Source organism: Ranitomeya variabilis, chromosome 2 (genome assembly GCF_051348905.1).
Source record: "Ranitomeya variabilis isolate aRanVar5 chromosome 2, aRanVar5.hap1, whole genome shotgun sequence".
NCBI lineage: Eukaryota > Metazoa > Chordata > Amphibia > Anura > Dendrobatidae > Ranitomeya > Ranitomeya variabilis.
In genome coordinates this window covers 166788564-166804681 of record NC_135233.1, presented here as the reverse complement: position 1 = coordinate 166804681, position 16118 = coordinate 166788564, and the positions used below count along the sequence as shown (strand labels likewise).

Genomic DNA, 16118 nt, shown 5'->3' with positions numbered 1-16118 from the left:
AGTCTCCTCTCCTCCACCCCGGGTAGCAACCGCACATTATCCGCTTACTTCCCGTGGGCACTGCCCCATGCGGGAAGTTAGCGGTTCAATGCATTCCTATGGGTGCAGAATCGCTGCAATTCTGCACAAAGTGACATGCTGCGGGTTGTAAACCGCTGTGTTTCTGCGCGGTTTTTCCCGCAGCATGTGCACTGTGGTTTCCATAGGGTTTACATGTTAATGTAAACGCTATGGAAACTGCTGCGGACCCGCAGCATCAAAATCGCCGCGGATCCACGGTAAAAACCGCGAAGTGTGAACATGGCCTAACTGCGGTTTAGGCACACCGGGGCTCAGAATGGAGGGGGAGGGGGGGGGGGGGGGCGGGGGAATTGGAATCACAGTCTTTGCTGAATTTCTTTAGGGGAGCGAGGAGTCATTTAGCTTTTCCAGAGCTTCTACCAGTCAGAGCAGTCACTAGGAATTTCAGGGCCCCCTTGAGAGACTCAAGCCAGGCTGCCCCCCCGGCCACGCCTCCGTCCCTCAAACCTTCCACAGTCCCACTGCCCACTCTTGGAAAAACTCCACTTCTGCACCACATCCTCACATTAACAGTCCGCATCACCACATCACATAGAGGCAGCAGCTTTTTGTTTTGGCTAAAATATTTTTTTAATCCACCATCACAACAACGTGGTATCTGGCCGGGCCATACTCTACTGTAATTTATTAAACATTTGTTAAAATATCCAATACTCTTTAGGTATATTTTTATTTATTTTTCAATTGTTTAAATGACCAATAATATCACAAGTGCGCGACCTTTGTTATTCAGGTTTATCGGTGGGGGCGGCCATCTTCCTGAGGTCGCGCGTGCGCAGATGGAGTGCTCTGCTTCCCGGGGCTTCAGGAAAATGGCCGTGGGATGCCGCGCGTGCGCAGATGGAGATCGCGGCGGCCATTTTCCTGAAGCCGAGATGAATAACACAGATCGCGCACTTTTTTTGCCGTTGCGCATGCGCAAACACTACGCCAGCGCCGGGAAGATAAGCAAGAGGTGGGGGAGAAACAGCCATTTCACCACACCCTTTTGACCAGACCAGCGTGATTGACAGGCGAAAACGGCGACTTTTGTAAGGTATTTCGGCAGCATAGGTGGGGACTCAGGGGACAAAAAAAATACACTATTGTAAAGCACAGCTCAGGCCCTATTTAACGGTATTTTTATCTCATACTGAAAAAACGGGGTGACAGGTTCCCTTTAAAGGCTGTGTGAAACCTGAGAAGCCTCTTGTGCTGCAGAGCTGCAGGAGATCAGATATCAGGGTTTTGGCTTCTCAGGCTCATTGCCCCTGAACGCGTCACACCTTTGACGGTTAGAATTTGCTGTTTTTATTCATCCCAATTGTTTTTTTAGCTTGTGTTATGAATAGCTAGTGCTAAATTTGTGGATTTGTCATAGAAGGTTTTGTTAGAAATAAGAGTTTGCTTCTCAGGCACATTGCGCCCTAACACATATTCTCTCTCTTGCTTCAGCTTTTCTTCTGAAATGTCGAGGAGAATTTGACTTGTCCAATGCCCTTCATGTTGAGCAAATGCAAAATATACTGCTTGCTGATGAGACAGACCCCTTACAGCAAGAAGATTTAGGGGAAGAAAGTGACATTGATTCAGAAGATGATGTGGAAGAATGTCCAGATGTGCCTGATACAGGTCAAGATGGAGAGAGTGAGGAGGATGCTCAAGACATAGAAACATATTACTTTTCTGGTTATTAAACTTTTTTTTTTTCTACCTGATTATGTGTATTCTGATTTATTACATTCCTATTAAGGTAACTGATCACTTTTAGAGCATTGAAATTTTTAAAAGAGGAAAATATAGCCAATTTTCTAGCCTGTGCCGGACAGGCGCAATGCCCCTAAACTCGATATGAAACATATTGCCCCTGACGGAGGGTTAAACTAAGGTCTCTCTGAATTGCCGCCACGTTCCAGAAAAAAAAGATAAACCTGCTTGCAATCAGGCTGATTCATGCCACTTGTGGGTCAGGCGACAGCTTCCAGTTACACCACTTTCAATCAGGACTCGATACAGAAAAAGCAGCTACAAGGGTGAGTTATTTTACAGGTAAGGACTGGACAGTGATTTTATTATTCAATGCTATAACAAAGGATGAGAGCAGGTGGGGACTCGCTACACATCAGAATTGGATAAGAGAAAGCAGGGCGGCCAGATTTGTGAAGCACACATATCAGTGAGGAGGGCGGCACTCCACTGTTACCTAATTTGCTTCTGAATCCTAACCCCATGCGCTGACGAGAGACTCCGCAGGGAAATAGCAGCTTGCCCAGGACGGCTTGTATGGGCTGGTCCTTACAGATGGTGCCAAACCCCTCGCTCCCCTTCCTGCAGCATCTGCTCCCACAAATGATAACACTGCTGTTGGGGCAGGGACACCATGGTGCATTCAAATGCCAAATCAATATAATTTAAAGGGTTTATCTGCTTCTTTTGTACAGATGACACACCAGGTATTTGGGGTGCGACACCCTGTACCGCCTGCTAATCAGCTGTTCCCAGGGCCAGATGTGCTCATTTGTGAAGCAGAACAGTCCAGCTCAGTCAGCTCTATGTACCACAGATTCATCCCTTCTGATTTCAGTCCAGGCTGATGTACAGTACCTGGCCACAGCCACGACACCACTGACAGATCTCTACTGTTCGGAATTGCAACGGAGCACAACCGGCCGCCGCTGGGCCCGGAACAGTTAATCGGTGGCGGTCGCACCTCCACCTGTCTGGTATTAGCTTGTCAATATTAAAGCGACAATCCCTTTAAATTGCCCTGCCCTAGTGACAGGTCACATAGTGAGGTGCATTCTGGGCAGGAAACACACAAGCCTCATGCAGAGTGTTCCCATTTAACAGGGCTACTTTGTATAACTGCACGTCTGAGAAGTCACCAAGTTAATAGTTGCCCCGTCTGTAGATGTGCATGTATATAGTGTGGCTTTTACAGGTTTGGTATTGGGAGGTGTGGGGCCCAGGCACACTACTGGCACCGAGCCCCCGGGTCAGTCATCCCCGGACCCCACCACAGCGTATTGCGCTCCATGGCGCCAGTGCACACCTGTCACACATGCCCTCTGTTCTGCAGCGTCCAGCACTCCTGTAAACACGAGGGGGCGCACGGACACATTCACTGTTACACAACAGGCAGAGTAGAGCCCTACATGTCGCGCACGACCTCTGTGCAGTCAGGCGCACAGCTCACTGTGAGGGGACACTCACCTGGCGCACACACTAAGTCTGCACAGCATGACTGCTGCTGTAAGATACGGCGCAGGCTACTAAGTCTTTCAGCGGTTCTGTCTGTCCTTGCTGTAGCTCCACCCACTGACTCGTTAATGTAGTTCCGGGCCGTGCATTAACGACGCCCAGTCCCCGCCCATGACTGTTCTGAACTGTGCGCAGGCGCAAAGGTGTATGGTTAATTACTGTGTGAGCCTCCCTAGGTAGTGAATGAATAGCAGTGAGCGTGTTCATGTTCAAGTCGTGTGACGTAGCGTCAGTACGGTGTAAAGCGAGACGGTGTATTATAACCTATCATTAGGGATTGTCTCAGGCAATGAGGGTGTACATTGTTGTATTAGGCCACGTTCAGTATTTGGTCAGTGTTTTACCTCAGCATGTGTAAGACAAAAACAGGAGTGGAACAGTATAAGGCTACTTTCACACTAGCGTCGTGCTTTCGAGGTTACCGACGCTAGCGTTGTATATGCCGCACAACGGGGGCAGCGGATGCATTTTTCCAGCGCATCCGCTGCCCCATTGTGAGGTGCGGGGAGGTGGGGGCGGAGTTCCGGTCGCGCATGCGCGGTCGGAAAAAGCGGACCGTCGGCGGCAAAAAACGTTACATGTGGCGTTTTTTTGTGCCGACGGTCCGCCACAACACGGTGCAACCGTCGCACGACGGTTGCGACATGTGTCAATCCGTCGCAATACGTCGCTTAATGTTAGTCTATGGGGAAAAAAACGCATCCTGCAAGCACTTGCAGGATGCGTTTTTTCGGCCAAACGACGCATTGCGACAGATTGCAAAAAACGCTAGTGTGAAAGTAGCCTAATAGAAGCACGTGACCACTTTTTTATTTGGCCCCCGCTCCTGGTTTGGGTGTGGAAAGGCTGATGTAAAATACTGACCAAATACTGAACGTGTGAACATGGCCTTAAAATGTATGGCAGTGCATGTAGTAGTAGTATGGGATGGGGTTGGTCATGCCGAGGGTCAGAGGCTTGCCACCCCTATTATGTCCTAATGTCATTTTTTCCTAATCTATTTTTCTCTGCAGCGAGTAGTGGAGGTGGCGGTTTTTCTAGAGCATTTTGTTTTTGTGAAAAAAAAAAACGCGAGCTCCACATGGAGAACGCAGAGGAGTTTGTGCACTTAATTGTGCGAGTATCGCATCAGTTTCCACTTGCACAAGCTGCAGATAAATGGCCGACAGCCTAGATAAGGGAGAAATCTACAGAGACTGCGACAAACTGACGGCCTCGGGTGCCACATACACAGCGCTGGTGACTTTACTGGGGGTCTCTCTGGGGCGTGCAGCTAAGACTGCAAACATCCCGTCCTCACGCTGTAATCTAATATCTCTTCAGAAATGAGAAATCCTACCTGAAAAATGTGTGTCTCTGATTACACAGAAGTGAAAACACCGTGTGCACAGTCACCATATGGTGCATAGACTAGGTTCCCAGACCATCAATACAAATCACAAAAGAAGTCTAGCACTCATCTTCAGCAAACGTGGAATAGATTTATTTGTAGCACTTGAAACGTTTCAGTCCAAAGGGACTTTCATCAGTCACGTGCTAATGATAGCCAGTAGGGCTGTGTTCAGTGGCGTAACTACAAAGTTATGGGCCCCGGTGCGAACTTCCAAATGGGGCCCCCCCCCTACCCCCCCCCCCACCTTCCCCCGCCCCCACAACCCCCCCACCTTCCCCTGCCCCGCTTCCCCTAGATACGCCTCGGACTGTTGCAGGAATCTCCTGCACTGCAACATGGTGTTGGGTGCCAGCACAGCCCGCACAGTGGTATATCCAGCACAGCCCGCACAGTGGTATATCCAGCACAGCCCGCACAGTGGTATATCCAGCACAGACCGCACAGTGGTATATCCAGCACAGACCGCACAGTGGTATATCCAGCACAGCCCGCACAGTGGTATATCCAGCACAGCCCGCACAGTGGTATATCCAGCACAGACCGCACAGTGGTATATCCAGCACAGACCGCACAGTGGTATATCCAGCACAGACCGCACAGTGGTATATCCAGCACAGCCCGCACAGTGGTATATACAGCACAGCCCGCACAGGGGTATATACAGCACAGCCCGCACAGGGGTATATACAGCACAGCCCGCACAGGGGTATATACAGCACAGCCAGCACAGGGGGTATATACAGCACAGCCCTCACAGTGGTATATCCAGCACAGCCCTCACAGTGGTATATCCAGCACAGCCCGCACAGTGGTATATACAGCAGAGCCCGCACAGTGGTATATACAGCAGAGCCCGCACAGTGGTATATACAGCACAGCCCGCACAGTGGTATATACAGCACAGCCCGCACAGTGGTATATCCAGCACAGCCCGCACAGTGGTATATACAGCAGAGCCCGCACAGTGGTATATACAGCAGAGCCCGCACAGTGGTATATACAGCAGAGCCCGCACAGTGGTATATACAGCACAGCCCGCACAGTGGTATATACAGCACAGCCCGCAGTGGTATATCCAGCACAACCCGCACAGTGGTATATAGAGCACAGCCCGCACAGTGGTATATAGAGCACAGCCCGCACAGTGGTATATAGAGCACAGCCCACACAGTGTTATATACAGCAGAGCCCGCACAGTGGTATATAGAGCACAGCCCGCACAGTGGTATATACAGCACAGCCCGCACAGTGTTATATACAGCAGAGCCCGCACAGTGGTATATAGAGCACAGCCCGCACAGTGTTATATACAGCAGAGCCCGCACAGGGGTATATAGAGCACAGCCCGCACAGTGGTATATAGAGCACAGCCCGCACAGTGGTATATACAGCACAGCCCGCACAGTGTTATATACAGCAGAGCCCGCACAGTGGTATATACAGCAGAGCCCGCACAGTGGTATATACAGCAGAGCCCGCACAGGGATATATACAGCAGAGCCCGCACAGGGGTATATAGAGCACAGCCCGCACAGGGGTATATACAGCAGAGCCCGCACAGGGATATATTGAGCACAGCCCACATCTCATCTCATCCCCCCCCCCCCCCGATAATGGCCCCACAGTCCGGTTAAAAAGAAAAGAAAAAAAAACTCTCCTCACCTTTCCTTTTGCCCGCGCTGCTCCTGGCGGCTGCAGTCTGCCCAGGACACTGCAGGTGCGCGATGATATGACGTCATCGCGCACCCGCAGTGTACTGTCAGAGGCAGAGCGGGGAATGATGGGAGAGGAAGCGTCAGGTGACGCTCTCTCCTCCCATCATTGCATTGAACTATACCGGTGTCATAGACGCCGGTATAGTTAAATGCGGCGGCGGCACTGGGGGGGGTTCCGGGGGAGGAACAGTGCAGCGGCCCACTACTGGCATCGGCTCTTCTGGCATTTGCCAGAAGTGCCCGATGGCCAGCCTGGCCCTGCTCAGACCTGCCGGCCCGGGGCCCCTGACCTGCGGGGCCCGGTCGCAATGGCGACCGCTGCGACCGCGGTAGTTACGCCCCTGGCTGTGTTCATGGGGAAAGAAACAGTACCCAATCAATGTACCTGAGGATGATGGTAACAGGAGAAAGAGAGGCACGGCCTCCAGACACGGAGGAGAGACTTGCGGTGGATTCCGTGTCTGGAGGCCGTGCCTCTTTCTCTTGTTACCATCATCCTTAGGTACATTGATTGGGTACTGTTTCTTTCCCCATGAACACAGCCCTACTGGCTATCATTAGCACGTGACTGATGAAAGTCCCTTTGGACTGAAACATTTCAAGTGCTACAAATAAATCTATTCCACGTTTGCTGAAGATGAGTGCTAGACTTCTTTTTTGATCTGATTACACAGAGACACCAAGCATGTATAGCTTTTTTTTTATTTTAGTGCTGAAAAAAAATCGTAAATTTGTAAAAAAAAAAAAAAATGCTTGTTTTGCAATTTTACAGGACCCAAAATATTTTCAATTTTCTGCATCTGGGGCTGGGGGGGGGAATTCTTTATTACCCTGAGCTGACATTTTTATTGATACCATTTTGGGGTAGATACAATGTTTTTATTGCCTGTTATTGCTTTTTATTGCAATGTTGCAGCAGCCAAAAAAATTTAATTCTGGCATTTAGATTTTTTTTCTCGTTACGCTGTTTACTAATAATATAAAGACAAGAAAAAAGCTGTAGACCATAAACTGGGGATCACCAAAATTAGATACAATAGTAATCTTTATTAGATACAAAACCAACATACATGATAAAAACAATTAAAAAAGTCATACAACATGACACAAAATGAACCCAGAACATAGCTTACAATAAAGTTTAAGAGCACTCCCATCCCAGGCTAATAACTGCATACATGACAAGTAACACACCAGGTTATAATACAGCCTATGCACATGGTAATGACCATGCACACAATGTCATATAGTATAATTCACAATGCATATGCCATGATATAAAAGAAGTCCTATTGGCTGAATGCCAATAAATACCTGGCACACTGCGGTGGAGCAACCTGTCAGAATGCCTATGCTGCAAAATTAATCCCCCTGTTAGAAACAATGACAATACACTGAAATGTGTAAGCTGGTAACAAAAAGTTAATGGCAGACGGTTAAAGTTTGAGCCATTGGCAGGGAAAACACACCCCTCAGGCACAATATAGTAGCGCCGTTTGGGACTAATAATACAGACCAATGCACTGCTCACAGCATAGAGAATCCAGGAGTGGGGGAGCCCGTGGAGATGCCCGACGCGTATCGCCACCGACATCTGACATGTCATGATTAAGGGAGCTTAGTCTCCAGAAACGCGTTGAGATTCTTACCCATATGGCACCTGCTGAAGTCTGTATTCTCTATGCTTAAAGTTTGTGAATAAAGAAAACTCTTTTTTACGGATTCGGTGAAGCTGGACATTCTCTTCTTTTTTGAGCTCTGAAATATGGCAAAACTGGTGTCAAATGGCATCTTGGCAGCTTCATGCTTGATTTTCCTCAATTCATGGGCAGTTGTTTTGCGCTTTATTTGCCCAACACGCTTCTTGCGACCCTGTTGGCTATTTGCCATGAAACGCTTGATTGTTCGGTGATCACGCTTCAAAAGTTCGGCAACTTCATGACTGCTGCATCCCTCTGCAAGACATCTCACAATTTTGGACTTTTCAAAGTCCATCAAATCTCTCTTCTGACCCATTTTGCCAAAGGAAAGGAAGTTGCCTAATAATTACGCACACCTTATATAGGGTTTTGATGTAATTAGACAACACCCCTCCTCATTACAGAGATGTACATCACCTGATTTACTTAATTGGTAGTTGGCTCTCAAGCCTGAACAGCCTGGAGTAGGACAACATGTATAAAAAGTATCATGTGATCAAAATACAACTTGCCTAATAATTCTGCACACAGTGTAGTGCTTCAGCCTTGCTATTTATAGTGAAAATCATGATCTCCTATTAATGTCAGCTAAACACAGGATAAGGCCTCTTTCACCCATCCATGTCTCCAGTATGTGTGGTGACAGTATTCACACGTACCGGAGACACGTACACATGTAGACTCATTCAAATGAATGTGTCTGTGCACATCAGTGTGTTTCCACAGATGGTGTGTCCGTGGGCAAAACACGCTGGCATGTCCGTTTTTTACTGTCAGCACGGACGACAAAACGTCCCACACAAGTGTACATGGAGAAAACACATTGATGTCCTCCATGTGACGCGCTATTGTAAGCACTGTTCCCCAGCGGCAGGTGCTGAAGCCAGCTATCATCATTCTCCCCTGCTCTGCCAGTGATCAGCGCGAACAGAGGAGAATGATGAGAGTTATAATAAAGTCCGAATGATGACAGCAGGTGGGGGCTTTTGGGACTCTTACTCCCATCATCTGACACATACTGGCGCTAATAACAGTGACTGTAGGAGCGGATAATAGGGGTATCCCTCAGCCGCCACCTGCGATCTAACAAAATGAATGAAAAACCCGACGTGGGTTCCCCCCCTATTTTCTTGAACCAACCAGGCAAAACTCACAGTTGGGGGCTGCAACCCTCAGCTGTCAGCTTCTGCAAGGTTGGTTATGAAGAATAGATGGGTCCCCACTCTGTTTTTTTTATTTAAATAAATAATTTTAAAAAACGGCTTGGGGTCCCCCCCTTTTTGACAACCAACCTTGCTAAAGCTCACAGCTGGGGGCTGCTATTCTCAGGCTGGTAAGGGGTCATGGATATTGGCCCCCACCAGCCTAAAAATAGCAGCCCACAGCTGCCCAGAAAATGTGCATCTATTAGATGCACCAATTCTGGAGCTTTGTCCGGCTCTTGCCACTCGCCCTGTAGCGGTGGCAAGTGGGGTTCATATTTGTAGGGTTGATGTCACCTTTGTAATTTGTCAGGTGACATTACGCCCACGGCTTAGTAATGGAGAGGTGTCTATAAGACACTTATCCATTACTAATCCTATAGCTATATGTTAAATACACAGCCAGAATAAAATCCTTTATTTGAAAAAATTACACATACTCGTTTAATATTCTAAATTAAACCATACTTACAACCTCGCCTAATTCCCCAAAGCCCTCGATCTCCTGTAATAAAAAAAATAAAAAAAACAACAACAATATACCATACCTGTCCGTCATTCTGTTCCACGCCATAATCCATGTCTGGGGGCTAAATAGATTTCAACCTGTCAGTGCCAAGATGTGACCGTCCCAGCTGAAAACCACTGGTGAATGAGCTGCTGAGAGCGCAGCATCATTAACCAGCGTTGTGGTACTGATGCGGCACACAGTTGCCATATGTGTGCCGCAAGTATTACACACACGGACACGCTGACACGGATATCTCCGGTACTGTTTTTTTACGGTACCAGAAATAAATGAACGCGTAAAACCGGCCTAATCATCATGGCAAGATCGTATGTCTTCAGCTGACCCCCGGCTGTCATGGCAACCCATTGGCACATAATCATCATGACAAAAACGTATGTCTTCAGCTGACCCCCGGCTGTCATGGCAACACATTGGCGCATCGCAATTATGTCATGGGCTCATTGTCACACCAGTCCCATCCAATTCTTTCATATTTTCCCTGTTTGTTAGGCTAAGTGCACATGTTGCAGAATTGCAGCGGAAATTTCCGCGGCAATTCCGCAACTGTGCCGTGGGTAAAACGCATGCGGAATTGGCATGCATTTTCCCGGTAAACACTAGCGTTTTGCAAGCGTAATTAGCTTGCATATATATCAGACCATATACAGTTATATGAAAAAGTTTGGGCACCCCTATTAATCTTAAGCTTAATGTTTTATAAAAATTGGGTTTTTTTGCAACAGCTATTTCAGTTTCATATATCTAATAACTGTTGGACACAGTAATGTTTCTGCCTTGAAATGAGGTTTATTGTACTAACAGAAAATGTGCAATCTGCATTGAAACAAAATTTGACAGGTGCATAAGTATGGGCACCTCACCAGAAAAGTGACATTAATATTTAGTAGATCCTTTTGCAAAAATACAAAGTACAAGCCGGGTCCTATAAGCCGTGAGGGCCCTGGGGTCCCTCGTAGAAGGCGGGGTACTGTCATGTCGGACGCTGTTCAGACCAGGTCATCCGACAGACAGCGGTAGTTCCGCTTTTGACCACTATTTGCTCATTGGCGTCGGCTAGATTTTGTCTAGCTGTTCCGGGGTTAATTTACCTGATTGGAGGCTGGGCCACGCCCATTGCCTTTAAATAGTTCTCCTGATCATTGGGTGTCGCCGATTATAGCTTCTGTCTTGCGCATTTGTTATCTTGGTATGGAGTGGAGAGCTGGTCGTTGGAGTATCTTTGTTGGTGGTGTATTTTCCCTTGTCTTATTTACTCCTTCCTATATTTGTGTTTATTTTGCCCTGCACATTTATAGTGTATTCCTGAGTGACTGCAGCGTGATGTATATTTTCCTTTATCCTTGTCTGTGCTAACTGTGGGTACTGGAGTATTGCATTCACTGGGTGGAGGGCGCAGGTTTCCAGCTCAGGGTTGTATCAGGAGGCAGGGTGAGGTTCGAGGCCTGAACATGCACACCATCAGTGTAAACTTCAGGTAGAGGGCCAGTCAGTATTTCCCTAGTCTTAGGGAAATTGCAGGGGCCCGGGTTATAAGCTCTCACCCACCTAGTCTCTCCATGACAAAATATCGCTCAAACAGAATTGTCATGCTAGTGAGAGGAGATAGATCAGTGCATAGAGCTAATGTGAGATATCCGATGGAATTACCTGTGGGGATCACGCTGCCACTCGCCCCAACGTGCGTTTCGGCGCAGTGCCTCCTTCCGGGGCGTAATCAGCTTGCAGAATGCTAGCGTTTTCCAAGCGATCTGTAGCATCGCTTGGAAAACTGATTGACAGGTTGGTCACACTTATCAAACATAGTGTTTGACAAACGTTTACCAACTTTTTACTATTGATGCTGCCTATGCAGCATCAATAGTAAAAGATAGTGTTAAAAATAATTTAAAAAAATAAAAAATCAGCTTTCCCGTTCCTCGCAATGCTCCGGTCCAAGCAATGCTTTGTGGCAGGACCCCAGCTGACGTACGGTCTTGCAAGACCGCACGTCATCACAGGTCATTTTCGCAATGCATTACTGGGACCAGAGTGTCACGAGGAGCGGGAAAGCTGCGCGGGACGCCGGAAGGTGAGAATATAATGATTTTTTATTTTAATTTACTTTTTTACCAATTATATGGTGCACTGTCCATGGAGGAGAGTCTACTCTCCTCCACCCTGGGTACCATCCGCACATGATCTGCTTACTTCCCGCATGGTGGGTACATAGCCCCATGCGGAAACTAAGCGGATCAATGCATTCCTATGTGTGTGGAATTGCCGCGATTCCGCACTTTAATGAACATGCTGCGTTTTTTTCAAGAATGCGATTCCGCCGTGAAAAAAAAAGCAGCATGTGCACAAAAAATGCGGAATGCATTCTAAAAATAGGATGCTTAATGTATGCGTTTTTTTTTTTTTGCGGTTTTATAGCGAAAAAGCGCGAAAATTCCTAAACGTGTGCTCACAGCCTAATATTGAAAATGTTAATAAAAACCTTTGAAAAAAGAAAAAAAAGGGCTGGAAGATTTCCTTGATACACATAACATTGCGGGTTATAGTTAAATTAGTGACGAAATGTACAATTGGTGAAGGAAAGCTGAACCTGATGGACCTAGGTCTTTTTTCAAGCTATGTAACTACGGTATATATGTAACCTCCAAGCGGTAGTCGCCAGAACGTTGGACCTGTGACTTCAAAGCCTGAAGTGATTGAAAGAAGTAACAAAAGATGGAACATGTGAACAGCAAGTTGTTTTGACATTACTGTTTATTAGTTTTAGGATTTAGTGCTTTTTCAGGCATGTTCTATGCGGAATCCACTTTAAAAAAGACATTGTCCCCAATTCATAAAAGCTTTTACAAAAAAGTGGTGTAAAACCTTCGCAAGACTGCAAAATTTGGGCACAACTTGGAATTTCTCCAAAATGTAGCCACTTTTGGAGTTTTTACGCCAGTTTTTCCCAGCTCCACCAACATGGTCTGAGCTGGGGCACAGCAGAGTCGTAACCCCTCTGTGCAGCCAAAGGCATTTAGTCCTTAATTAAACAGCAGTTAATTATTTAAATAAGAGACCCTATAACCCCTTTGGGTACCTATTTTGATGCCCATTTTATGCAGTGTTTTCACCCTTATTAGTAGGGTAAGTTTTGCTCATTAATAGACTTCTAATAACCAAAGTACATTTTGGTGATTGTGAACCAACTTCAGCACGGTTGTCCGAGTCATCAGCTAGGATTCCGCGGATCTGACCTGGGATAATACAATCCTTCAGTGTAGGAAGGTGTCTGCCCCCTGATCACTGAGTGACCGATGGCAGCAGCCCCCCCGCACGATCAGTGACAGCTGCTGCCACACATCGCTGCCATGCTGCCTGCAGCCCCTCCTACTGACCCCAGAGCCCAGCCTCCAGTGCCTGGGAGGGGTCTGCTGGATAGAGAAGCTGTGGTGCAGCAGCTGCTTCCTTCCTCCTAGCTAGGAGCCTGATAAGTGCAGGATCAGAGCACATCCCTACGATCTCCTCCCGGAGGACCTTACATGGGGCTGCTTCCTGTCCGTAGCATGGTGCGGGCTGCACAATAGCACACAGGGACTGGCCGGCTGCAGACTGGAGCCTGCACTCTATTCTCCACCCTGTGGGATGATGTATACCTTCGTGGTGAGGGATGAGAACAGCACGGTGTTTGCAGAGGTGGCAAAGATCCTCCTGGCCACAGGACAATGGAAGCGACTAAAGAAAGACAATCCCAGGTTTAATCTCATGCTGGGGGAGAGGAACAGGCTGCCATTTGGGAGGTTGGGTAAGTCCCAGGAGATCATTGTGACATCAGCCAAATAATTCCCCTTTAGCATCAGATTCAGCCCATTAAGGCTGGTTTTAATTGCTGCAGTTATAACTGTATTCCAGCCAAAAAATGCTAAATCTGTAAGTAGAACCATCGTCTGAACATCAGGACATCCGATCCCATTGTCTCAATGTTTTTATTCTTGTAGCAATCATAACAAGGAGCGTCAGAAACCATAAAATTGTCAAATTGTTTCCATCCCAGACTAATCTCCGTCAATGGCCAACTCCGACAATACTGATTAATGGGATGGAACATTACACTGCCGGTACAATATAACGTTTCGGTGATTTGCAATGGCCCCTTTACATAATGGGTATTGGTGCAGGGAACTGCATTTGGGGTGTTTCCTCCTGCACCAACAAGAGGAACGGTGCTCAGCCTGCTACTTCTACCATCCTCTGCTCCTTCTACCATCCTTTGCTCCATAGAAAGTGCTCCGCGCAAGCAACACTACTTTAAGCCCTTCACGCCATGGCTAGTTTTCCTTTTTTTTTTTTTTCCTCCCCTTCTTCCAAGAGCCTTAACTTTTTTATTATTCCAACACTATGGCCATATGAAAGCCTGTTTTTTGCGGGACGAGTTTTGCTTTGGAATGACACCATTAATTTTACCATATAGTGTACTGGAAAACCGGAAACAAAACTCCAAGTGCGTTGAAATTGCAAAAAAGTGCAATCCCACAATTTGTTTTTTATTTACCATGTTTATTATATGGTAAAACTGATCTGGTAATATGATTCTCCAAGCTGCCAGCATTATTTTGATTCCTCAAAATAACGCTGGCGGCCTTGCCTACGCACTAATATCTATTGTCTTTCGATAGATGCTACTGCGCAGGCGTTACCAGTGCCATCTTGATGGAGCCAAATTTTTGTTTTCCTCCAGCAAAATAGTGCAATACTTGGCATGGCTGTGATGGCTCCGGAAGTGCCCACAGTGTAAAAGTTTGCTGATTGGTTTTCACATAGCTTTAGGCCGGCGTCACACTAGGCGTATGAAAATACGGTCCATTTTTTATGGCCGTAATACGCAGTACTTGTCCCAAAACACTGTTCCGTATTCAATGCGATTTTTACGCACAAATTTATCTGTGTGTCATCCGTATGGCTTCCGTACGGCGATTTTTTTTCTCGCAGGCTTGCAAAATGGACATATCATGGATCCATTGGCTCAAATATTCTTCAAAACATATATACAGTCTATATATATATATACAGTTAGGTCCATATATATTTGGACAGAGACAACATTATTCTAATTTTGGTTCTAGACACTACCACAATAAATTTTAAACAAAACGATTCAGATGCAGTTGAAGTTCAGACTTTCCGCTTTCATTTGAGGGTATCCACATTAAAATTGGATGAAGGGTTTAGGAGTTTCAGCTCCTTAATATGTGCCACCCTGTTTTTAAAGGGACCAAAAGTAATTGGACAGATTAAATAATTGTAAATAAAATGTTCATTTCTAGTACTTGGTTGAAAATCCTTTGTTGGCAATGACTGCCTGAAGTCTTGAACTCATGGACATCACCAGACGCTGTGTTTCCTCCTTTTTGATGCTCTGCCAGTCCTTCACTGCGGTGGTTTTCAGTTGCTATTTGTTTGTGGCCTTTCTGTCTGAAGTTTAGTCTTTAACAAGGGAAATGCTGCTCAATTGGGTTGAGATCAGGTGACTGACTTGGCCATTCAAGAATATTCCACTTCTTTGCTTTAATAAACTCCTGAGTTGCTTTGGCTTCATGTTTTGGGTCATTGTCCATCTGTAGTATGAAACGACGACCAACCAGTTTGGCTGCATTTGGCTGGATCTGAGCACACAGTGTGGCTCTGAATACCTCAGAATTCATTTGGCTGCTTCTGTCCTGTGTCACATCATCAATAAACACTAGTGACCCAGTGCCACTGGCAGCCATGCATGTCCAAGCCATCACACTGCCTCCGCCGTGGTTTACAGATGATGTGGTATGCTTTGGATCATGAGCTGTACCACGCCTTCGCCATACTTTTCTCTTTCCATCATTCTGGTAGAGGTTGATCTTGGTTTCATCTGTCCAAAGAATGTTCTTCCAGAACTGTGCTGGCTTTTTTAGATGTTTTTTAGCAAAGTCCAGTCTAGCCTTTTTATTCTTGATGCTTATGAGTGGCTTGCACCGTGCAGTGAACCCTCTGTAGTTACTTTCATGCAGTCTTCTCTTTATGGTAGATTTGGATATTGATACGCCGACCTCCTGGAGAGTGTTGGTCACTTGGTTGGCTGTTGTGAAGGGGTTTCTCTTCACCATGGAGATTATTCTGCGATCATCCACCACTGTTGTCTTCCGTGGGCGCCCAGGTCTTTTTGCATTGATGAGATCACCAGTGCTTTCTTTCTTTCTCAGGATGTACCAAACTGTAGATTTTGCCACTCCTAATATTGTAGCAATTTTT

The 16118-nt window shown here is 46.6% G+C and overlaps 2 protein-coding genes across 3 annotated transcripts in view; one reads left to right on the top strand and one right to left on the bottom strand.

Moving 5' to 3' along the window:
* The window catches only part of SOD2 (superoxide dismutase 2), a 49716-nt gene extending 46290 nt beyond the window's left edge, over positions 1–3426 (bottom strand). For both annotated transcript variants that reach the window (XR_013221096.1, XM_077283149.1), the window contains exon 1: positions 3274–3426. Coding sequence is in view for 1 of the 2 variants with exons in the window: in XM_077283149.1 (XP_077139264.1) it covers positions 3274–3302 (29 nt within the window). In the remaining variant the exon portion in view is untranslated. The remainder of the gene's footprint in view (positions 1–3273) is intronic.
* A 9819-nt stretch (positions 3427–13245) lies between these two features.
* TTL (tubulin tyrosine ligase) overlaps positions 13246–16118 on the top strand; it is a 44056-nt gene continuing 41183 nt past the window's right edge. Inside the window, exon 1 of the mRNA XM_077283148.1 lies at positions 13246–13641. Coding sequence (XP_077139263.1) covers positions 13482–13641 — 160 coding nt within the window. The 5' untranslated portion in view covers positions 13246–13481. The remainder of the gene's footprint in view (positions 13642–16118) is intronic.